General features: G+C 43.2%; 4 protein-coding genes across 4 annotated transcripts; 2 read left to right on the forward strand and 2 right to left on the reverse strand.

Annotated features, from left to right (window-relative positions):
* Window positions 1-3,310: 3,310 nt before the first annotated feature.
* Window positions 3,311-4,096, reverse strand: PtA15_13A74 (uncharacterized protein; the record flags this gene model as incomplete). The annotated part of the gene is made up of 3 exons (XM_053162753.1): window positions 3,311-3,581; window positions 3,676-3,762; window positions 3,846-4,096. 3 exons carry the CDS (start codon window positions 4,094-4,096, stop codon window positions 3,311-3,313), a joined length of 609 nt encoding a protein of 202 aa, XP_053026230.1.
* Window positions 4,097-4,294: 198 nt separating this feature from the next.
* On the forward strand, window positions 4,295-5,203 carry PtA15_13A75 (uncharacterized protein; the record flags this gene model as incomplete). Its single annotated transcript, XM_053162754.1, has 3 exons — window positions 4,295-4,439; window positions 4,642-4,757; window positions 5,054-5,203. 3 exons carry the CDS (start codon window positions 4,295-4,297, stop codon window positions 5,201-5,203), a joined length of 411 nt encoding a protein of 136 aa, XP_053026231.1.
* A 6,932-nt stretch (window positions 5,204-12,135) lies between these two features.
* On the reverse strand, window positions 12,136-13,901 carry PtA15_13A76 (uncharacterized protein; the record flags this gene model as incomplete). Its single annotated transcript, XM_053162755.1, has 6 exons — window positions 12,136-12,769; window positions 12,837-13,003; window positions 13,074-13,151; window positions 13,320-13,446; window positions 13,531-13,691; window positions 13,875-13,901. 6 exons carry the CDS (start codon window positions 13,899-13,901, stop codon window positions 12,136-12,138), a joined length of 1,194 nt encoding a protein of 397 aa, XP_053026232.1.
* A 79-nt stretch (window positions 13,902-13,980) lies between these two features.
* PtA15_13A77 (uncharacterized protein) lies at window positions 13,981-15,291 on the forward strand (the record flags this gene model as incomplete). Its single annotated transcript, XM_053162756.1, has 5 exons — window positions 13,981-14,215; window positions 14,296-14,746; window positions 14,821-14,899; window positions 14,982-15,143; window positions 15,250-15,291. 5 exons carry the CDS (start codon window positions 13,981-13,983, stop codon window positions 15,289-15,291), a joined length of 969 nt encoding a protein of 322 aa, XP_053026233.1.
* Window positions 15,292-25,389: the final 10,098 nt, after the last annotated feature.

Raw genomic sequence — 25,389 nt, forward strand, 5'->3', positions numbered from 1 at the left:
TGTCTCAAAAAGAGACCTTTTTCTAACCACTAGTAAACTGTAAAAGAGAGTCTGTGGGGAGTATGAGGCAGAATCTGTGAGATTATCCAGCTAGGTGGCCAGTGCCACAAGGCACTACAATCTAATCAAGCTATGGCAAGTGGTAAGCCATGCAAACCACTTCCGCAGTCCCGCTGTAAGACTCAAAAGTGGTAATGAAACCCTTTTGCTGAATGGTGAAGGGTATGGTGGAGTTGCAAGCTCTGCCCTTCTGTTATCAGTCAACAAGACCCACCAAGCTCAGCTTGGCAAGTTTTATTAAGTGATAGGTCTGGTCTGTTCCAGATGAAATCTGTTTGACTGGCAACGTGTAAGTGTTTCAATTACTTTGTTATAAGGGTTGAATTGTTGTTATAAGGGTTGATTTATTGTTATAAGGGTTTTAGGATTTGAGTGTGGATGAGTGTTGGGTGACTTGTGAGTTCTGGGTGAGAAAACTGGGGAGCAGGCCACTGGGGGTGGAGAGAGCTCCTTTTATAGACAAAAGTGGAGCCCCAAAGGGGCTTGTGGGTTAGGGTTTCAGCTAAACTAGACAACAGGGTGAGGGATTTTAGCTGGTGGGAGTAGATACAAATGATGTCATAACCCCTCAGGGGCGCATGAATGGTGTCAGAATATACAACAGAACATTCTAAACATGCCAGGGGTGCATACATGATGTCAGAATATACAACAGAACATTCTAACGCATGCATGAGGTGACAGTAGACTGCATGAGCTGTCATACAGGGGGAATTAGTGTATACACAAAGTCTGAGGCTGCAGAAACAGTGTAAATGGTGTCATACTATGTATATAAAGGAGTGTATGTAGTTAATATGTAATGAGTGTAGCCTGAAAGGGAGATGTATGTTTTTATCCTGTGATGTGTATATGTGTACTGCTGTGAAACTTGGGTCGAGGCAGGTGACAGCTGGGTTACTGGGGCTGGCCGTGTGATAGGTGTCCATGAGGTGTAACTTCCACACTAGAGGGGGTCAAGGGGTGCTTCCAGTGGTGACTAAGGGTGAAATTGGCCGTAGAATCCATTTCTGGGGTCCATTTGATGGTATCTTGAGGCCTAGTATGAGTAATTATGTGGCATAGAAAAAACTTTTTATTTTTCCACTTTTCCGTCTACCACACCGCACCAAAGCTGAAAACACTGAGTCACTTTGGTGACCGCAGATTCAGACTTTTGTAGCAAGGCAATGCACAAGGGCAAACCCAAATCTTCATCATTGTTAGAGCAAATCAAAATCCCAACCAAAGGTAAGATTACAATTGTCAGCTCAAATGATTAGATGGAAAAGCTAATGCTGCATCAATAGATTTGTGAGACAACATCAAACAAAATCAGACTGTGGAAACTGCCAAAGCTCAAAGATCAGGAGAAAACAGTCAGTACTTTTGTTCCAAAGTCAGGCAGAAAAGAAAAATAACCTCACTTACTGTTTAAGCAGACAAGGTTAATCAACTACTCAAACGTTTCACCAATGCAAAATAAATTGGACGGAAAGAGCATAAGCTCTCATCTGGTAAGGACCTTGTGGTCTCCTATTCAGCAGGAAACAACACTAATGTGCCTTGTCTGTATTCACCAATAGGCAAACAAGAGATGCAACTCAGTTCAAGGAAGAAGAACCCAATTCTTCTTTTCTCTTTTATTTTCTATTGAAACAAGCAGTCCAGCACTTGCTCTTGGGTAATAAACTAGATCTCATTGTGCATGTCTCTTTTATTAAACTTAAAGTTGTTATAGTTATTAATAAGAAGAAATCAATCTTATTCCTCCCAAATATTTCAGGATCCTCCTCCCCCCCACTGTAGTCACATAGAGAAAAGAAAAAGAACTAAAAGATATCCTCCACCTGCCTCCCTTGCACACCATCCTTCAACTCTGTTTACATGCACACACTTGCCATCTGCCAAGCGCTATACACACACATGTACATCATCCACCAAGCTCTGCTCTCATGCTAACTCCTGTGGTCTCCGCCACTTGCCTTTGCCTGTTGTTGAAATCCTCTCTCCCTAGCTTCCATGCCCCTGTCTAGCCTATGATGTCAGGACCCCACTTGCGGGCTACACCTGCTGATGTAGCCTGCTTTGGCTGCCACAGCTTCCCCCAATGACTGCCTCCACTAGCCTGCTTTGTTTGATTCCAGCTCCCCGCGCTGTTGCCTCGCCGCCTTCAGTTGTGCACTCCGCACCATCATTGATCCATGTTGTCCGCACTCCGCACTGATTGCTCCGCGGACATATTTGACATGTGTGACACTTTGTGTCACCACGTAAAGCCTGCACGTAGCACAAATTTCACCAGACTGTCACGACACAGACCTCTGATACTAGTTTGACTCAATCCTGCTTCCCCACCTAACTTGGCAGAGAACCGGACCAATCTTCTCTCTGTTGTGGTCAGGTGATTTTTACCTTTTCCCTTTCTCCCTTGACTCCACTATGATATATATAGACTCACGGGCAGAGAACCGGACTGATCTTCTCTCTGTTGTGGCTAGAAACACAATCCCGTTGGAGCTAGAATCATAGGCATTTGCCTTGTTCCCCTTGCGCCCCCGACAATATCAATAAGAGGATTCGCATTTGTTTGCTTAATTTCCAGGTCAAGTAAGCCCAGGTTTGTGGGCAGGTTAGCTGGGGGAGGCGCGCTGGGTCCCCCAGCCCCTAAAACGAGGGCAAGCTAGGGAATGATGCCCCAGGGACCGGGTAGATTTTAGGGCCTGATCTGACAGATGTCAAGATAAAACCCAACAAAAAAACATATGCATTGTGCCAAAAAAAAGTTCATAAAAAATGGGACCAAGATTTTTGGGCTCATGCAGCCGTGAGTGCATCCGATTTTGACTGGGGCAGCCTTAGCCAAGCCAGATATGTATGCTGGCATTGAGCTAGCTTGTGAAGTGCGATGGTCCCAAGGACAGTCTCACATTTCCAACCTTATATCCCACTCCATTTGTTTAATACCCCAGCCACACTGAGCTTCAATAAGCCTGTGAAGTCTGTATAATAGCAGCAGACCTACGTACTCCTCAGATTGATTTACATCAATCTATGTACACGCATGAAGCTTAATAACTAGGTCCATCCAAGCTACAAAGTCAGTTTTGTACTTGCTTGATCGCTATGAAATGCATCTGGTAATAAGGTTTTTGAATGTGTCTACAAGGTTGAAGACTTGGTTCATCTTTGAGAACAGTAGCCCGGCCGAGGATGCTTCGGTAGCTGAACCATTGAGCGCACATGGCAGAGTCGTGAATCGAAGTTGTGATCAGGCAACCAATGATTTATCTTCAGCCGTCACAAAAGCGGTCGGTGTTATGCCGTGGAGATCACGAAATCGACGGGAATTCAGCGCACAATCGACCGCCGCTTTGGCCCAATCGATGGCATGGTTGTGATTGGAGGGAGAGGACGGATCTAGACCAGATCTTATGAGTGCCTGAGACTCATTCAAGCATGTCAAGACGCCAAAGATGATGGGCTTGTTATGTTTGATCGATACCTCCATCAATTTTTGAGAAACTGAATCTGCAATATATCTATGAAGAACATGGAAGATCGAAAAATTGAAAGGATTAAGCATCTCGATTGATCAAGTTGGTTGCTAGTCTGAACATCAAAACAGCACTCAACTCGAAATGCATTGTGTCTCCTTTGATTAATACACCCATAGCAATGATCGCATCAATATCTTTGTGAAGGGCGGGATTGGATAAGACTCTGTTAGACGCAAACGAAGATGATGTCAGTTCCACAAGTTGAAACAATCACTCAGCCTGAGAAGAAAAATGAAAGATCTTAACGAATTACAAGCCCAGGGGAGTTCGTAAGAGCCTGGAACTGATTGAATTAGGATATTCTCGCTTTTCAAGTTTAATGACTGAAGTGTTAAGATCGAAAATTTCAGCAAGTTATTGACGATCGTTTTGTTCCATTCGGTATGAACTATCAGTATCCTCAATTTTGAGATGTCGGCAGTTGATTGGCTCAAGTTTTTCAGCGACACTGGCGCTTGCTTGATCTGGTCTTGGGATTGCGGTTGGCGGTCTGCCATGCTTCGTCTGCCCTGGATAAGGGTATCGGTCTTGGACTGTTGGGGTTGCCGTTGTCCCGAGCACCGCCACCGGCACTGGGCAGGCTGTTGACATTCCCCGCAGCCACCGAGCGGCAACTGGGGCTGGCCAGCACCCCCGGCCTCCACCAAACCACAACATAAATACATACCCTCGTCCAACGCGATGCACGCCTCACGATGGACGACTGCTCTGCTGACGAGGCGATGGATGTCTGCATCGAATCACCGGAGACTAGGCGCATCTCCGAGAAACCTCTGCCGGTCGACCGGCCCTCCGGCTCTTTCCATTCGGGCGCGGTACCACTCAACCCATGGCTCTCATGTGAGGAGAGAGTACTCCTCAGATTGTAGCCCTTCATCGTTCACTGTCTCGTGAGTTGAACCAATGAATGGACTATTTGTCCTCATCATATTTCTTGACGATGCAACTGACCTGCCACTACCGCTGCTTGATATAACCGCATTCATATCGTGCACCGAACTATGTGGATTTGATGGAAATCCGTGACAATGAAGGAACTTAGATAATCAAGAGTTTCATCAAATCTCTGATCAGACGCTCGATGACTTGACCGAGGTGCTCGAACGACTGGTCGAATCCGACCATCCCGAGGTAACCGGCTGGGACGTAGATTATTCGGTAAGCCCCCACACTGATCTCGCCACTTCTTGCACTTCCGTTCCCACAATTCACTGCTGATGCGCCAATGTGGTCGCTGTCCCTTACATCTTTGATAACAATAAATCTCAAAAATCTCAAGAGTGGGGTCATGAATTTCTCAATGGGCAAGCATGGGACATATGTTGTCAATAAGCAACCTCCAAATAAACAAATATGGCTGTCTTCACCCTTCTCGTCAGTTCTTCTTTCTTCCTTTTCGTTTAGTGATGAAAAACGCATGATTACTGAATCCCTTTGCTTATAGTGGTCCTAAGCGGTTTGATTACGATAAGAGACGGAAGTCTTGGTTCTACAGTCGAGAAGGGAATGAATTGATAGGCTTGATGAGCTCGGAAATCGACAGTATTTTAGGCGCAAACTTCTTTTCCAAACTGTTACAATCTTCCAACCTTTCACAACAGTAACAAACAAAACATGTACAGGTGATGGGCGGCCAACAAGAGTGAAGAGTCAGAAAAGACCGCGGATGTTGAAGAATCGAAGCAATCGCGAGTGGATGATAGTTCGAAATTCAGTGTGAAGAATGGGATAATGGGAAGCAAGCCCTTTGAATCGCTGGAAAACATTTGATTCTACACAGCTTCAACCCGCATCCTTACAATAGAGCTACAACAGAATAATTACTAGTTACACGATGCCCTCTGGATCGGAAGACTCGACTCGACTCATTCCTTATTCACGCAGTTTTCAACATAAACTGAGCGGACGCATATATAATTCATCAAACGTTCATTTGCTCAACCGGGTATCACAAGATGATTCACCTCTCACCGATGTTTTTTTTTTCTCTCTTTGTCAACTTGTGATACGCTTTCATCTCTTACAGAACTGTGCGGAACAGCATAGGCTTTGTTATTCGTCGGTGTTTGAAAAAACAATGCTGCATCAACTGGTTAAGCCCACATACATGTGAACTCAGAGCATCTCCACTGCGGGCCCTATTTGGGGCCCTATATTAGGGGGGTTCACAACAGAATTTTCCAAAAAACTTAGAGCCCATTTAAATGAGGCCTTTATGAACATTCTTTTGTTAAGAAAATAAACTATCCACATTTGGGTGTTTCTTGGCAATCAATCAGAACAACTTCTACGTTTTTTCAAAAAAATTGTTCATAAAGGCCTTAAAATGGGCTCTGATGTTGTTTTATTGTGAACCCCCCTATTAAGTTTTACCAAACTTTTGACCTACAATCTAAGGCCTTGATGAACAAAATTCTAAAATTTTAAATGCACAGCAGTAAGTGATAATCAATCAGTCCAATATGTTATTTTTTATAAATATCTTCATAAACACCTTAAAATGTGTCCTAAAGTTTAATCATGAACCCTCCTATTACAACCAAATAGGTCCCACAGGTCCCAAAACCACAGCCACCACATTCCCTATGTGGGGCCCAATATGATCATTCACATTTGTTTGCTAGATTTTCAGGTCAAGTAAGCCTGGGTTTGTGGGCAGGTTTTGGGCAATGCAACTTGAACAGAGGGAAAAAATTCTGGAAGAAGCTCCTGCCATAATGATGAAAGCCAGAGAGGCTTCTGTCAGATACTGGGATAGGAAAATGATGGCGCATTTAAAAAAAACTTTGGACTATGGCAAACTAGTTCTTATCTACAAGGGGGTTTCAAACATGATGCAGTTCCCAGTTCAGGAAATCCAATTCAGGAAAACAAAGTTCCTGCAACAAGAATTTTTCATTTAGTTTTGCATGTTTTTTGTGTAAAATTAGGTTCCAGCCTGCAGTTTCTGTTGCAGGAGTGCTGATTTCCTGAATTGGGGGTTCCTGCAATGTGACCTGCACCATGTTTGAAACCCTCTAAAATTTTGGAGGATCAGTGGGGAAAATTATTGTTGAACCACTGGAATTGTCCCTTTAGAATCAAGAAACAACTGCCTAAAGGATCTTACTTACTGGAAGAATTAGATGGGACAGAACTCCATCAAACTTATTCGGCATCTCACATCAACCGGTTTTACCCTTGTGGGTGGCTTTTGGATCAGGTTATCAGGAATGAATAAGATCCTGAGCTCAACAGTCAAGATGATGATATTGAACACTCTTCTTATGAAGAAAACTCTGATGCTTCTGATCATTGAGCATTACATCCTGGGCAAGATACCAAACTGTTCAACCTTTCTTTAACTCTTTGATTCAAGCTCTTTTTCTCAAATTATTACAAATTCAAAAAGTCAAATCCAAATTTAAGGCCCTGTTTGGAAATTCATGTTCTATGTGATAAATGGGGAAATTTATAATGCACAAACCAAAGTTTGCCCCCGTCTCCACCAAATTTTTGGAACCCCAGTGTTGTGTGTGATAGATACAGCCATTTATCATGTAGAACAGTGCTTCCAAACAGGACCTAAAATAAAAATAACACTCAAAATCAGTAAAAACTTATCAAATCATGACTTCAGAAATCAGCACATAACACCTTAAATTAATTAAAACTTAGTAGCTTCAATCATATAATTTGGGGGAGGTACTCTCACTTCTCTCAACCCCTCAGCTTGGTATCATTATTTCACCTTCTCTTTTATTCTCATTCCCTCTCTCAAATTCTCACTCTCACCTAGAGGTTGAGGACAGCCTTTTTCAGCTGGGGGAGGGGGTTTCTGTTGAAGACTTGTCTAGATCAAAATTTTCAATTTTTTCAGCTCAGATCAATCAAGCATCCCCAAGGACATCATGGGATAGGTCTCAACCAATCTGTCTAAAATCCAGGCTGCAAGCTTGAAGAGGAGGCAAACTTCAATCTTACCAGATGGAAAGCAAATCTTACACCCATCTGGATCAGATGTTACAACCCCCTTCAAGATACATGGTCTGGTTACATACACACAAACACCCTCCTCAACTTCATGTAGCAGTTACATATATGAACCACATTTAACCAGGTCCATTTAATCTGAACTTACATGGACCACTCTTACAACCTGTCTACCCTTTAGATATAATTACATCATCAGCTTCACTCATTACACTGTACTAAGTACATGTAATGCAGTCTCATGCAGTATTTTGAAGAAACATGCAGTATTATTCAGACATATAAATTCTTATGCAGACACATGCAGTCTTATGTATTATGGGCTGTAGTCTGAAAAGGCAGGAAAACCCCTATGAATGGGGGGTAACATAAAATCCAGAATTGTGCCAAAATTCTTACATTTTTTGAATCCATTCATACACATTTCATGCCTAAGCTCAGTGGATTTCCCAGATTTTCATACATTTTTAATACCTAACATTGCTGCCAGGGGGGGGGGGGGGGGGGGGGGGGGGGGGGGGGAGGAGGGGGGTGCAAAAAGAAAAAACCTGGTGGCACCAAGGTGGGGTACCAAAAGTAAGCCAAGGTGTGCTGCTGAGGGGGAGGGGGGGCTTTTCTGGTGCACTTTCAGCAATTTTATACATCTTAGGTACTACCCTCCCTTACCCAGGAAAAATTTCATCCACTTGAAGTGCTTACCATTGAGGCCAAAAAAGCTGATTCATACCATTTTTGTGCCTACCATTTTGGGTTTTTGCCAAAACAAAATCATACATCTTGATTCTTCATTACCCCCATTTATAGGGGGTTTCCTGGGTCCTGTCTGAAAGTTGATAGAAGACATCATGCAGGATCATGCAGGTGTCAAGCTAGCAAAAACCCTTCATGGAGCTTGCAGATTGAGATGCCATCATGAGTAATGAAAAGATGACAGCATGTGACCTTGATATCATTTGAAAGGCCAGACCAGCTAAATTCCCTCAGATTACATTATGTGACCTGTCAACCAGGCAAAAATCCCTCATCTAAGCTGTACTGCCAGCTAAAAAACCTCATTTTAGCCATCAGGGCAGCTAAATACCCTCATTATCTAGCTCTCCTGGAGCTAAAATGTCTCACTCTTTTCTATTTAAGCAGGCTTTCCTCCCCCCCCCAGTTGTAATTTCTCTCCAGCAAACTACTTTCATTCAGCTTACCTCATTACAGTACAAAAATTGCACACTCTAAATATATCATTATCACCACTCTATATTGTGGTTTTACCCCCTTTACATACAAATTACAAACTCATTACAGCCCTTACACACACCAGGGGTGATTTTGACGCACTCTCCAGAGAGTGCCATACCGTACCCTTTTTCTGGAACTGTGCTGGATTCTTTTGGTGAAATTAGTATAAGAAATAATGAACAATGCTTGAACTCATCCACAACCGTTCTGAAAATGATCCTGGATTCATCCATAAATCATCAAGAATTCATGCAGAACTCAACTGAAACTCAATCAGAACACAGCTGAAACAACCAAGACACACTGGCCACAATTAAATCATAACTCAATTTGACCTAATTGTTGATTGTGATGATTTCTTGGGATTCAATTCATATTATTCACATGCTCATGAAGGTGTTCATTGGTTTCACTTTGCTAATTTCTCCCTCATGTGCGCGCGTAAAATGTTGTTACAAATTGTAGGCTGGGCCTCTTTCAGATCAACAACACATACACACCGGTTAGAATGATGTGAAAGGCCCACCTCAATTTTCATATTTCACTAAATAAAAGCAGGTATCATCTATAATTGAGCCAAAAAAGGATGAAAATAGGGTGAAAGTATGTGTCAAGTCAAGCTTGGAGTTTTGTTGTATCAGATTTCAGCTAGACAACCTGGATTCTTAACACATATAAGATTGTGATTTGTTTTTATGGTTTTTTGTTTTTCAATGTCTCCATGCACATGCATGTGCGCTGTTTTCCATTTTTACAATGTCACCTTCGTGTACGCGCGTACATTGTGGTGACAGATCACCAGAGGGGCCTTTCACAGCTCCATTACAATTAAAAACTGGTCAGAAAGCCATTAAAGCCCCAGCTAGTCACAAATATGTTGTGTGAAACCCCTTGCACATAGAGAAATTGATCAACATAAATTCACCATAAATGATTGATAATTGGGCATTGAGTAAGTATCATTTCATTATAGGTTGTAATTGAGTTATCCTTAAGGAATGAAACAGTTCTATACAACATTGCATGAGGTCCTGTGATACTTCCTCATAAATTATGAAAGACTTCCCATTGACTTCTGAATAATTTATCAATCATTTCCTAATACACATATAACTGACATCAGACCCAGAACAACAAAAAATTACAGTCAGGCACTCTCTGGAGCGTGCGTCAAATCCTCCCCTGGTGACAGCAGCTACATTACCATAATCCTTAAGCCACCTACAGATAATAGGCTATCTTCTGAAACACCTCCACTGTCACTACATTGAACCTTCCAATCTGAGATTGGGGGGCTTTTTTTAGTGTCTAGTGGCCCAGGAAAGGCAGAGATCCCCTCAGACATCCCTTCCCACACTCAGCAAAAAGTTCTCAGGAACACTTTTGACCTTTACAATGGCCATTGGCACCAGGACCTTTCTGCCTTTGCAATTTCCAGCCATCAGGCGGTGGGTGTTGAATTTTATTAAAAATTGAAGCATGGAGCTTTCTGCCTGCCATGGGTACCTGCAAGGGCAGATGACTACCCGCTAAAGGGTGATGGGTACCCATCAGCGGGTTCCAATGTCCATCTCTGATTATGAATGAAATATGTGTGAAATATACTAATGGTATTTGTGATGAGATAAATAACTGTGAATATAAGGGAAGCAAAGATACTTATAGCAGCATAGCTATAAATTGTTTACCTAAATTCAGTTCACAGGTTGATTAGACTGTGCTGTAACAGGGGAATGTTTTATGGTCTGATCTGTAGAGAGAAATACAGGGGGCTAGTTTTCTGGATCCTAAGTTTGTAGATTTCAGGGTGAGGAATCTTTTGGGATCTGCATCTTCTTGAATTATGAGTGTGCAGGCTGTACATTTATATGATAGTCCAGATACATATGAAAGTACTTGCTGCTTCTAATTTCTCATAGCAAAATTTATACAATCCATTTTTATAGCATGCTGAGTATGGACTTGATTGGTTTGATGGGTATAATATCTGTCCATATCATTGAGGCCCAGCCCTAGTTGGGACAGGCCTAAGCTATTCTTTCACCTAAGCAAGTTTAATCCAAAAAAAAAAGCTGTTGTGGGAAGGAATTATAGACTTTTGAATATTCCTCCCACTAAAAATTATGATCTTGGCTCCTCAAAAGGGGGGAATGGGACACATTTACACTCCGCAGCAGAAAGGGAGACTATTAATTTGGCCAAATACTGCACTGCAGGCCAATTATTTGACCATCAACTGGTGACTGGTGTGGAATCAACACAACACAGGCTAGCTGAGAATAATCCCCTTTGTTCAGGGGCTGTGGCAATAAGCATACTGAAGAAAGTTTGAAAACCAAGCCTCTGAAAAAGGGGTTTATAAGAACAGTCCCACTGGGGACTCCCAGCCATGGCCTGGAAGCTTTGGATTTTTTTGCCTTTTTGTAAATCAGTCTCTTATAACTCTCAAACCATCAATCCAATTGGTATGCCATGAATTTGACATCTATATAGTCAAAAGAATTGGCTTTGGGGACATATGTTTTTGGTGAGAATATCTCTGTTCATTTAGTGCAGGGGCTATAACAGCCACAGATTGATACAGTTATTGGAGGACCTGTTGTTATGGAAATTCAGATCTGCGCTGACAAATTTCAGATTTTGGAGAGGTCCCAGAAGTGATCTAGAGTAAGCCTAAATTTCCCTGCAAAATCTGAAATTTGTCAGCTCATATCTGGATTTCCAGATCAATGAGAAGCCCTTCATTAAAGAATTACAAACAAGCAGAAAATATGAAAATTTCAGAACTTGCAGGTGAAGTAGCCAACACCTGGTGGGGCAAAAGTTTCCCAGAGTTACCAGTCCCTGCGTTGCACTCAGAGGCTCGTGCTTGGGCCCCAGCCCAGGCTGTACTGAGCCCTCCCAATCAAGATGCTTTTGTTACTTTAGATCCACCTGACACTCTTGCTCAGAAGTGTCCAACGGAATCAATTGACATCACTAGGATTTTTTTTTATTACAATAAGAGTGTAAATTAGACAGTATTGGTTGATTGTCAGTGTCCGATGGACGTTGGGTTTGCTCCAGTCAAAAGACCTTTCCGGTTGGCAAGCATCACTTGGACGCATCCGTGGACCGCAAGCATCCAACATCATGTGGATGCACCTTTGTACATGTACACTTTTGTGTCAAAAACGGTGGAAAGGATGTGGGTAGATTCTCAGAATGTGCCCCAAGGTGTGGGTGTACTTTCTGGCTCATTTGGAAAGGTGAGTTCAATATCAATAAACAGTAGAATACACTGGTACACTGATTGAAATTTTAAATTGCAAATTATGATCAGTCTATGCATGTACTACGTCACTGGTTCAGGTAGTGTGGACGCTTCTGAAGGTTCGGATAAAGCAGAAAAGGCATCTAATTTCTGTCGTTTGAAACCGTTCTCAGTATCGCAGGCCTTCTCAGTAAATTGTGCAGAAACCTCGTTTGAGCCATCTGTATTTGCGAGATTTGAGTCCGATTGCCCAAGAGCTTTTGAGCTGTTTTCGTAACTTCTTCTTTTCTTCGGACGAGGGCTGGTTGAGCTGGGAGGAAGATCACTCTGATGATCAGCTGTTGGAGCAGGTTTGGCAGCTTTCGTAGGGATTGATTGCAGCTCTCGAGTGCGTTTCAGTTGTTCTTTTAACGTGAGACCGATCGCGTCCCAATTGGGAGGGTTCTTCAAATTGCTGTAAGGAGCAGTCGAGTTTTTAGAAGATCTTAAGGATGTTGTGGTAATAGGGTTGCAAGATCGCATTGATGACGTAGTCTTGTGCGCGCCTGCACGAAGAGTGTTGGGATGCTCGGGTAGGAAGGAAGGCTTTGATGATAAAAGAGAGGATGTAGATGGGAGAGAAGAATTGGAAGATGAGGGGTTAGTTGCAGACGAAATACCGGGCCGTTGCATCGAAGCCAATTTCGCTTCCAACGCAGCAATCTTATTGTTAACTCTATAAGCAAACAAAAAATCAGATCGAGTGGCCATTTACAGAAAAAATTGAACGTGCATGTATTTACCCTTTCGGCTGTTGCTGGGATTTCAAGATGGAAAGCGTCGTTGGTCTCATCGGGTCAGGGCCTACAGGTCTACCTCGCTGGCCCGGTCGCCCTTGGTGATTAGAATTGTTTTGATGTGGATGTTTGGGTTTGCTCTGATTGGCAGCTTGATGCTCTTGATATTGGCTCTACATGGAATTTCGCCGATCAGGCAAGGAAGATTTGAGATAGCAAGAGTCATGAGTTGAAACTGCCAACCTCGTTAGCCTGCGTGACCAGAATTCGTTTACCCCGAACGGGTTTGTTGTTTAGTTCGACCATGGCTTTGAGCGCTTCCTGACGATGAATTTCGGTAATGAATTAAGCGCAAAGCATCCACATTGGTCGGATATAAGAGCGACCGTCAAGCATACAGGAGTTCTCGTCAATTTGAAGTACGGCATAACAACAACAAAAAAAGTGAGGCTTGCGGGTTAGCGATTGCGGATCTTAATTCAGACTTACATCCCGCCGATTCATCTCAATGAAGGCGTATCCCCTTGGCTTGCCCCTCAACACTCCGGACTTATGGAATAGGAAGTCAAGCTTGGAAATTTTGCCAAATTTCGAAAAGAGGGCCACCAAGGCAAACCTTGCGAGAGAAATGAAATGATCTCAGTTCAGAAAATTGCATCTTAACCTCCCTGTCCTAGAAGTTTCCAAAAATTCCACTCACTCGTCTACCGCTGGAGAAAGGTTACCGACATACAGACGAGAATCAGATGAGGATGGTAGATGTTTTCCAGGAGCGGTGGGATCTTCAGGAAGCATCGCTGATAGCTTGGAGAGTCTCCGCAGGATATGGTGATCGATAAACGTTGACGTTGGTGTTGACGGCTGTCAGTGTTTTTGGAATGTTGTCCGGGCTGCTGGGGTACAAGCCGGACTCGCGGGGTGACCGAGTGAACGGGGGCCGCCTGGGTGACAAGGGGAACGAAATCTGAGGACTCTGTTTACAGCTGTCACCTGTTGCGCGGCTCTGTGACATCGATGGACATGTACTTCAGCCAACTTGCTCACTCCAACAACCACTGCTTGCCATCTCATGTGATCAACAAGTTCGAATACTCTAAGCGAAATTTCGATAGGATACGACCACGGGAGTTTTGATCAAGCAGATCTCTTAATGGCCGAAGACCTACAAGCATACTTGGCGTCCAAGTACATGTCCGGACCCAAGGCCGAGGCTATCCTGGCGGCGAGGAAAGATGGATCTAAAAAGAAATCAAAGAAAAAAGTCAAATCAAGTGAAACCAACGAGCAACTTGCGCCTTCGTATTCTGGGATGATCCTGAAGGACGTGGACGGGGAAGACGAGTGGGGATCAGGTGTGAGAGACGAGGAACTTGACGCAGCCCCTGGTAAGGCTTTCACTCAATTCAGCGCATACAGTCATCGTGGTTGAGTTTGCAATGATTTTGAACAATTCTGATATTCTTAGTTGTGGAAAACGTTCCAACTTTCAAGGGGAAATCATCAGCCGAGTCCAAGTGGGAGACGATCAAACCATCTCAACGGGCCGAGACAAAAGAAGAGGAAGACGACGAAAGAGAGCCTGAGGACGAAAGGCCACAGATAGTTGCAAGTAGTTCCACGAACGTCGTAGCGGGTGGCTTGCAAACAGCGGAGGCGATTCGGGCGAAATTTGCCTCCAAACCGACCGTCGCTGCGCCAGTGTCAGATGACGAACCAGAAGAAGAGACGATCTATCGAGACTCGCAAGGGAGGAAGATTGATACCAAACAGATGCGGGCCGAAGAAAAAAGGCGGCAGGCTCGAGAGCTTGAAAAAAAGATGAAAAAAATGGAGTGGGGGAAAGGATTGGTACAAAGGGAAGACCGGAAAACCAACGCAAAGGAATTGAGCAAGATTGCCTCTCAGCCTTTCGCCCGGTCAGTCTCAATCAAAAAACTTGGATCTATACGCCTCTATTTCGGAAATTGACTATTTGTTCTGTCTAATCCAGCACTATTGACGACAAAGAGTTAAACGACGAGTTGAAGGGAAAACAAAGATGGAACGACCCAGCCGCACGCTTCCTTACAGTAATCACTATTTTATCCCACCATTTTCTCTAGTGCGTTTTCAGTTCTTCAACTGACTGCCCAAATGCGACTGGTTCCTCAGAAATCAAGTGATTCGTCATCTAAATCTACGAAACCTAAATATAACGGGCCTCCTCCACCGCCGAACCGATATGGTATTCCGCCTGGATTTCGTTGGGATGGAGTCGATCGCTCCAACGGATTCGAAAAGAAATTATTTCAAACCGGAAACGATCAGAAAAGGGTTCAGTGCATTCCAGTCCTCTTCCTTATTAGAAAACTTGCACATGCAAACTCCAACTAAAGCACTCAATGAACTTCTTCGTTTATTTCCTTTTTTGATTCACTAGCTGCGGGCAGAGGCTTATAACTACTCAGTGGACGAAATGTAGAACAAGCAATAATGGATCTGCCACACATGTGGATGTATTCATATATGTGGTTTTCCTTTCTGGATGCGTCAAGAGACGGTTTGTCGCCGAGATTCTCAGACTTCTACCGGGGACAAGTAGGCCTACAGCCCTCAAGGAGACATCCAGGAGCCCAAAATAGTCAATTTACGAGCAGATGGGATTGAAACTGAAATAGACGACAGTAATGCGGATGTCGGGCCAGCATCTAAGACAATGTGACTAATGAGATTCAAAGCACTCAATGAACTTCTTTATTTAGTTACAGACAAGGAGATGATATTAAAAACATTAAAGGAAACAACCAGTGAAATGGGGTAAATATAAAGGTGTACATAACAAACTAGCACATGGCACCATAGAAAAAAATAGTGTCAGCAACCAACATGCAATCAAACAAAAGCTTATTTGCAACATTACGAATCAGTTGGAATGGGACTAAATTGCTTCATTGTGCGAATGGCTTTTAAAAACAACAATAAGGCGAGAGGGGGGCGGAAAATCATCATTTCATTCCCAATGAGTAGAATAGGTCGTCGGACGGGCACGTAACCCTAGCTTGCTTTCCCGAGGGAGGCAGACCCCTCAGACGTTCTTCCAACTCGGAATGATCAGTGGGGGGCCTTGTCCCGAAGGACGAAGGTGAGAGGGGGATCGGAAGAAAGCAACAACAGCCCGGCCACAGTAGATAAACAGACGCGAAGATACGGTCGAAGAAACCCAGAGTCTACTTTTATGATCTTGTCAAAAAGACAAAAAATAGACATAAAAAACAGAATAGGGGCGGATGGTTTAGACCCGCTCCTCTACGGAATCAGCCAACTTCTACCGGGGAAGAGACAACGGAATCAGGATCCATGATAGGATGAAGATTCCTCGAAGGAGGATGTCTAGACTTCGCTAGTCGGCGATTACGGCAGGGAGGAACTTGGAAGAGAATAAAATTGGGAAGAGCTCCGTCATTCCTAATGAGGACCAAGTTAAAGTGAGATGAGAACTAGTGAAGATTAGGCGTTCGGATCAACACAGCTCTTCACGCTTTCCCAGGAATCAGATCATGTACCTTCCAAGAACTTGGAGACAGTCCAGATTGGAGGCACGCAACTTGGAAAAGACGCAAGCCGAAGAGAAAAACGAACAAATCGTTTTGAAAGTGAAGCTTGGTGTCCTCACGATACCTCCAAAAGAAGAGCACTGCCGGAATCCAAGTCAAGGAGAGGAAACAACGATACTGAAACTGAAGAAAGCGCGATTCCGGAGCCAGGACATTACCTCAATCTACACTAGGTCAACTACTTCCCTCATAGGTAGGAGAACCGGGGATACAAGCCCCTCTTCCAACCCAGGTCAAGCATTAACTCGATCGGGTTTTTAAAATTTTATTTCATACATCCTTTACAAGTTCCAAACTGACCTGCTTTCATCGGACAACGACGGCCTGACATTTACCATCCTTCTTCAGTCAACGACCGATCGAATAGAAGTTGAGGTGATTCCGGGAGGCAATGGAACATTGAATGCCGAGACAAACAAAGACCGATTGAAATTAGGGTTAGATAGAAGGAGGGAACCTTCAAGGCCTGGGTTCTTCTAGATATCTTCTGTCTGCAACTAAAGAGCTCGCAGCCGCATGCTACTGGGGGGTGGGGGAAGAGGAGAGAGTGGGGGGAAGAGAGGCGGGCCGCGGGGCCTGGAGAGGGTTGTTTTATATCTGATGAGCGGCAGCCCGCGCGAACGCGTCTCTTCGCGGCGTGCTCAGCTTCCGAGCGTGTGTGTATATCGCGACAGGGCTGTCCCCAGAAGCGACTTTCACAGGTTGCTCAGCTTACACCAATGGTCACCGCTGCCACGTGCAAACGCGCTTCCTTCACCATCCAGCTTAATCGCGTACCCCGTCTCCATGACCTATTTGCGTATTAGCATGAAAAAAAGTCGTACCGTCTGGGGTACATATAGTAGGCACACACGGCGTTACAACTTGCAAGCCGCTGATTTTTGACATATCAGTCGCGACGCAACCATGGCACAAATCAACAACGCTTCAGGAACAAGATCGCCACCAACTCATGTTTCATTCTCCAGTACCACTATCCCTTCCCCTCTCCTGCCGACACTTTATCTCCACCCTTTCTCATTGACAGGTGCGTACTTCGATGCCTGCGATCTAAACTAGACGAAAGGGGTTGGATCAGTTAGTTCACGGAGTGCCGGCAGGGCCGCAGAAACAGTCAAAATACTACAATTCAGACTTTGCCAACTGAGGGATGGGAGAATTGGAACGCCTCTGCTAGTACTCCGTGAACAAAGGGGCTGAATTGGTTAGTTCACCTAGTGCCAGCAGGGGGGCTCTAATTCCCCCATCCCTCAGTTGGCAAAACCTGAATTGTAGGATTTTGATGGTTTCTGCGGCAGGGATGCCCGAATTGTGTTTGGTTCTGATGATCATAAACATTTCAAGTATTTGTGCAACTTGTAAGGCAGGATTATCAGATTCTAGCGCAAGAGTATACATTATGTACAAGTGAACAGGTCTGAGTAGATGATAGACTTGTTTGAGACTTGGAAGATAAGGAAAGTACATATGTAGGAAGGTTTGTTGGTTTCCAAGAACCTAAATTGTGTCCTTCTCCCATGGAGTGATGTCCTCCTCCTGGGCAGCAATCAAAAGCTAACAAGAAAGGCTTGATTGGGTTTCTTTTCTTGCTTTTTTTGATGGGAAACATACAAAAAAAATGTTATAAGAATGGGTCAGCCTGTATGAGCTCCAAAAAATGGAAGAATTCCCTCCCGTTTAGAAGAGCAGCTAAATGTTATTTTCTAATTTCAAGGGGCAGTGAAAGCAGTTTCTACACTAGTAAAATATAGAAAATTGAAATAAAAAACAACCATTTTTCTAAACCAGCAGTAATTCCTCCAAAAATTGGGTGCATTCCGTGTGCTCCAAAAATTTTGGAGTGCACTTCATTTCACTCCAAAATTAACTAGTATTCCAAAAGTGTTGTAGTGCACACTGCATGCCGTTCATAGAACATGGATTTCACACTATTCCACTCCATAAATGGAGTGAATTACTGTGCAATAATATTTTTGGAGTGCACACTTCATGCACTCCAAAACATTTCAAGTGTATAACTACCCTGAATGGCTTGCCTACCAACCATAAAGGATTTGGTATATTATTGCTGATCTTTGGTCAAGACTAGCAGTTTAGAAGATCATTTTACTTTTAAGATTAAGATTGATTGATGAAATACACAAAATCAAGGCTGAGATATGAACTAGAAATCAAGCGTGAGGATTGGGGGAAGTGAGGATGAATAATCTCAGTTGAGCAGATCAGGATGGTGCACAAAATGAATGAGGAGAACCCATGAGGTGAGATTGCTTGTAAGAAGACAGCATATATTTGCTAATTAAAAGCAAGGCCACACTGTGGTTGAGAGAAAAATGTGTATTCAAGACGGAAGAGGCAAACCACAAGACAAAGATGCCACAATATTACAAGAGATACCAAACAATTTTATAAGGCATGCTTGTTAGGTTTCTTTTAACTACAAACCTGAAGAATCAGACATACTTTGTTTTGATGAAATCAGTCTATAATGAAGACACAGAATCGACAGAAGAAATTTGTAAGGTGGAGGCTTTTGGGATGAGTAAGAAAAAGAAACAAAGTCTCAAATTTTCCTATGTTGATAAGTAGCACGGGCTGGTATTCAAATTTTAATTGTACTCCACTTCTCTCAATGGCTAGTCTGTGCTGCCCAATTATTGCAGTGTTTTGCCCTTGATCACGGTTTGAGACCAGCCATTGAGGGGAATACACTATATTTGTACAGTGTAATAGTGAAAATTCCACATTCTTTGGGGTGCATGAAGTGTACAATACAACACTTTTGGAGTACAATTTCATGCACTCTCTTTTTGGATTGGCATAGTATTTTGTAAAATAAGACTGAAAAAGGAGGAGGAGTGATGACAAGGTATCAAGGAATAAAGCTCAGAGACTGGGAACAAACAAGGAAGCCCTCTTTGAGGGCTAGAGCTACTAGCATGCAAGGTGAAAAAAGCATGCTCACAGCAAGAGACTGGATTATGGTCTCAGGGATCAGGCAAAGAAGAGCATATGGGCTGATTTATTGTCTTGGGGAAAAGATATTTGATCTACTACCAGGTGTTTGAGTTGTGGGACAGAAGGTGAAACAAATCTTGTGAATCTGAAGAGAAGAAATTGTTGGAATTTGTCTTATGACACAAACTCTTGAAAGAGAAAAATCCCTGGTGAGTGACATGTGTTTCACATGTACTCATGGAAGTTAAAAAACTGAAAGATTTTCTTTCATGTGCAGATTTGAACTGTTCCGTGATGGAACAGCCGATTGGCAAAAGAGCAGTATGCTTGATGATCAAAGACTATGATGTCATTGATAGCAAAGATCGAGAATCATCAAACTCAAGGTGAGTTAATGATTCTAATCCTGATTGACAGTCAACAAGGATCTAATCAATTCTTCTTGAAATCAACCATCAGAACAAAGCTATCTAAAATTGAAATCAACAAGAAGTTTGTTAAAAAGAAATCTTATAGCGAGATGAAATGAAACTGATAAACAGTTTATAATAAACTGCCTGAACTATCAGTTATCAATCTCGAAGAAAAGGCCTAAAGATTTGCTTAAATCCTGTACAGCATAATTGAACAAAATTAATAACACTTTAAAAACTCATTCACAATCAAAATTGTCGTGTGCTAACAATTATCATCTGTATTTCTTAGTCATAAGATTATTACTCAGCCTTGTTTACCTCAAGAATATTTTTCTTCATATACTATTGAATAATCAATAGCCAGGATTTTATCTGCCTTTTAGGTATAAAAGATATTTTCATTTATTCTCATTGTATTCTTAGCACACTTTATACTTATAAAAATAAAAATAAAACCTTTTAGTTTTCTGAATTCTTTCAGAAATGAGTGACAGATGAGTGACAGGGAAAAGAAAGAGGAAAGTAGAGAAGTAACTGGTGAAGGTCTAACATAGTGTGCACTCCAAGTTTCTTGAATTGTGTGGACTTCACTGTGATATGCTTTATGGTTCACCATCTAGCCCATTTTGAAATTATTTTCTTTCTCATATGTACACTCACAAAATCAACCAATATGGTGGCACCACTGGATTCTACAGTCAAAAACTATGCAGTACACCATGGAGAACACACCATACACCCCTCTGGATCAGAAGTTACAACCCCCTTCAAGAGACATCATTCAGTTATTTACACCCAAACACCCTACTCAGGCTCATGTGATCCATTACATGAACCACACTTACCCAGGACCATGTAATCTGTTACATGTACCACTCTGACAACTTGTCTACCCTCTACATATACATTAAACCATTGGCTGCACTTGTTACATTGTGCTATGCACATGTCATGCAGTGTCATGCACGCTTAATGCAGGCTCATGTAGTCTTATGCAGGTGGATGCAGACTAATGTAATAGGGGCTGCAATCTGACAGCTGACAAATGACATCATGCAGGATCATGCAGGTGTCAAGCTAGCAAAAACCTCTCATGAAGCTTGAAGATGACATGATGACAGCATTACAGCATGTGAACATGATATCATTTGACAGGCCAGGCCAGCTAAAACCTCTCACCTTCTCTTTCTCATTAGCTAGATTCCCTCATATGACATCATGACCCCATGTGACCTGTCAGCCACTTTCAGCCGTGGGTTACCGAGGTGGATGAGAATCTACTCAATAGAAGCTTACTGGTATTGACCAGTGGCTCTAGATTTTAGGAAGGGTTGAATATGGTCCAAGGTCTTCATGCCCAGCAGCTGATAAGTTTTGAGAAGCTCAGGCTTGAGGGTCCGGACAGTGATATGTAGATATGTGCTGTTCAAGCAAGCTGGAAGTAGTTATATTTAGATATATCTTCAAGCTCAAGAGGAATGAGTAAATTAAAATGAGGTTATTATTTTTGTCTCTTCTGAAATTTTAGGGAACAATAGAGTTTGAGGAGTACAACTTACATATCAGGCCTCTTGAGGTTGACTAGATTATCAGATACAAGCATATATAAGCTATGTCAACAATAAAATCAAAGAGTGTGAAATGAGTGTGAACCTAGGAATAATTGCAGATGGTGTAGCAAAACAGAGATTTGGCAAGTTAAGGGGTAACTGGGTTTTGCTTGCCAGCTGACAACCACCAGTTAAAATAACTCATTGTAGCCTTCAGGGCAGCTAAAATCCCTCATTCTCTTATTCTCTTGTTCCCCTGTAGCTAAAATGCCTCACCCTTTTCTATTTAAGGAGGCTCTCCTCCCCCCCAGTTGTAATTTCTCTCAGCAAACTACTTGCACTCAGCTTACCTCATAACAGTACAACACTTGCTCACTCTACAGTATTAGGCCTACTTTATATTTTGGTTTTAACCCTTTGTGAATTACAACCTCATTACAACCCTTACATAAGGTTCCCTCATTTGTGCTAATGTGGTGCTCATAAATATGCATAATAATAATATTTGTGGATTGATAAATCTAAGTCTGTTGAGCAAGGCTACCAGACAAAGTGCTAATGATGTGTATATATTTTTATAGCGGTGATAATATATGATAATGATGAGTGAATTTACATGAGAGTGAGAGTATGGAAGGAAGGTCAAGGTAAAAGAGGGTCAAATAATTAATAGAGCCCGGGATTTATAGCAAACAGATGCTACTGGGGAATTACTCCTCAATGTACCTTCTTAATGGAAAGTCCTCATCAGAAGGAAAGGAGAGAAAAGTAGCAAATGCCCCAGTCATCTGGTGCATTTATTTTTGTATTTCTTTCTGCATTGTGATGAGCAGCTGTAGCAAGGGATAACTGAGCACGCTTGGCGCCAGGAAGCTGAGCATACATGGGAGCAGGAGCCTCAGCAGTGAGAGCACTGCTGATCATTTTCCCTTCTACAGGGATTGCACCTTCAACAATTCATCCCTTTCTGCACTCAGCAAAAGGTTCTCAGGAACACTTTTGAGCTTTACAGCGCACTCCAAATTTTCTGGAGCACACAGCTCCATTTTTGGAGTGGATGTGGTAATTTTTTGGATTGTATAAAGGCTGAACCTAAAAAATCACTAAACATATTTCTTCTGTGTACTAGCAATGGTGAAGAGCTTTTTCTACAGAAAGGGCAGAGATTTTTAGCCTGGCTGTGCCCAAACTTAGCTCAAGCCCCTTGCCTGCCAGGGGACAGGGGCGTGAAGCGCCTTGCATGAGGTGCTACCTCCCGTCAGGGAAGGAATTGCATGCAATCCACAATTCCTGGAGTGAGAGCCACGTGTTCAGTTGGCGTTTTTGGAGGTGGCCAACTTTGTGCCCCAAAATCTCCCACTTCCCAGAGGGCATGTTGCCCCCCTCTTGAACCAGTGAAAGACCTGCATCTCCTCTTCAAATTGATGTTAGGCATGCCACCATTGCCCTCCCCCCATGAGCTGGAAATGGGCTCAAAGGAGCTCAATTTCCAAGAATCCTTTGAGATGACTAATAGAGTTGTACATTTTTGTACAATGAATCTCACTCCCTACACGGCCACTTTTCCTATGTGATTGGAAAATTAAATTAGGTGGATCAGGCCTTATATCAGCAGCTACAAGGCCCAAATTTCATCAGAAGGAGTGCACTCCCAAGCGCTTCTTAAGTCCAGAAGGACGGCCTCAAAAGGCCAACACTTCATTTTTAAAAAATGAAAAAGTGAAAAAAGCCTGATGCAGGCAGATATTCCTGGGGCTCTCACTTCAGGCCAGGTAAAGGTTTTTAAATTTAAGCCTCTCTGTGAGACAGAGACCCTTTGAAGCTTCCCCTTTGGGGCTCTCACAGTGAGGATTTTTTAAGCTTGGGCTGTGCTGCACTATTTTTTAGCTCTTTGGAGCTATGCTTTTGCTTTAAAAAATAGATTTTGAGTTTTGTAGCCAGTAATTATTTTAGGCATGAAATGGCACAAATTTATGGCAAGAAGCAAATCCCCTGAGGAGCACATATTGATCTTCATGGTATTAGAACATCCCAGAAAAGGGCTGTGCTACTGTGGGTCCATTTTGGCAGTTTTCCACCTAAGGAAAAGTACCAAAAACTTAGCCAGGCACCAGGAAAATAAAGGAGTCACATGATGCAGCTTTTTTTTCAGCTCCAAAACTGCTTTAATTCTGCTCCAATTGAGCTACACTTAGTGCTCACATGACTGCAGTAGAGCACTCACGGTTGAACAACCAGCTGATGCTCAGCTGCTGGATTGATCTGGACAGAGCTGGGGGGTGATGTGAGGGCAAATTAAGTTTACCATATACTTTTTACCAGTATTGCCCATGTTTTTTCTTACAAAAAAACTTCCTAACCCCTGACCCCTGGCCCAGCTGATGCTCAGATTTGGACTTGGTCCAGCTGATTCTCAGATTTGGTTGGATCAGCACTGTGCCAAATCTGAGGAGCCAAAGGTGAGCATCAGCTGATTCAGCACTGTGCCAGCTCAGCACTGTGCCAGCTCAGCACTGTGCCAGCTCAGCACTGTGCCAGCTCAGCACTGTGCCAGCTCAGCACTGTGCCAGCTCAGCACTGTGCCAGCTCAGAACTGTGCCAAAGCTGAGAACTAGATTTTACAGCACTTTTAATAATCTGAGAAACATCTTTTCTGGGACTGCGACAATACTGAGAATCAGCTGGGCCAGGAATGGGACAAAGCTTAGAATCAGCTGTGCTAGAAATGGGACAAAGCTGAGCATCAGCTGGGCCAGGAATGGTAAAAGGCTGAGCATTTTTATAAGCCAGGAATGGTAAAAATATGAGAATCACCTTGTTCAGCATTGGGGAATTGGCTGGAACAGGACTGTGGCAAAGCTGAGAATCAGCTGGGTCAGGACTGGAAAAAGCTGTGCATCAGATGGTCCGGTGTAAATCTCAAAAGTGTTCCTGAGAACCTTCTGCTGAGTGCAGAAAGGGATGAATGAGGTTACCTCTGCCTTTCCTGGGTCACTAGTGTAAGGGTCCGGTGGACCCTCACTGGAGACAAGGAGGAAACGGGTGAGTGGGACGAGGCCGGAGCCTTTGGAGCTTTCTATTTCCAACATGTACTGGATTTCAAGGGGCTAGCCAGTAGAGAGAAGGGTCCAAGATCTCTGTAAGTACAACTAGAGGAAAGAGAGAGAGGAGAAGGAGAAAGGCTTACCTAGCCAGTAGAGAGAAGGGTCCAAGATCTCTACTGGTCTAGGAGAGAAGAGAGGAGAGAGGAGAGGAGAGACTAAGTACAAGGAGCTTATGTGTTCATGTGATAGGCCTTGTGAAACCACACTGAAGGTGGGGGTTTACAACTAGACACTAAAAAAAGCCCCCCAATCTTGGATTGAAAGGTTTAATGTAGTGATAGTGGAGGTGTATCAAAAGATAGCCTATGTTGAGCAGGTGGCTTAGGGAATATGGGTGATGTAACTGGTGCTGAGTGAGTTGTAAGTTGATATGGTCCGTGTGTTGCCTCAAGGGGGTTGTGGAACACCCTGACAGAGGGGTTAATGATGAGTGATCAATGTAATAGAGTTGTGATATGTATGTAATTGTTATGTGATAAGGGTAAAACCACAATATAGTGGGGGCTAATAATGTAGAGTGAGCAAGTGTTGTACTGTTATGGGGTAAGCTGAGTGCAAGTAGTTTGCAGAGAGAAATTACAATTGGGAGGGGGGGGGGAGAGGAGAGCCTCCTTAAATAGAAAAGAGTGAGGGATTTTAGCTCCAGGGGAACCAAGGAATGAGGGATTTTAGCTGCCCTGAGCTGTCAAACTAGAGATGGCCATTTTGCACCCGCTGGTGGGTACCCGCCACTTTTCACAAGGCAACTGTGTGCCCTTGCAGGTACCCATGGCAGTGTGGGATGTTCAATCATAGTAAAAATTCCAGGAATTCATTCCACAACAGCCCTGGGTACCTGCCAGGGCACACAGTTGCAAAGGTGGCGGGTACCCGCCAGCGGGTGCAAAATGGCCATCTCTATGTCAAACAAGGGATTTTAGGCAAAATGGCCATCTCTA

Source organism: Puccinia triticina, chromosome 13A (genome assembly GCF_026914185.1).
Source record: "Puccinia triticina chromosome 13A, complete sequence".
Lineage (NCBI taxonomy): Eukaryota > Fungi > Basidiomycota > Pucciniomycetes > Pucciniales > Pucciniaceae > Puccinia > Puccinia triticina.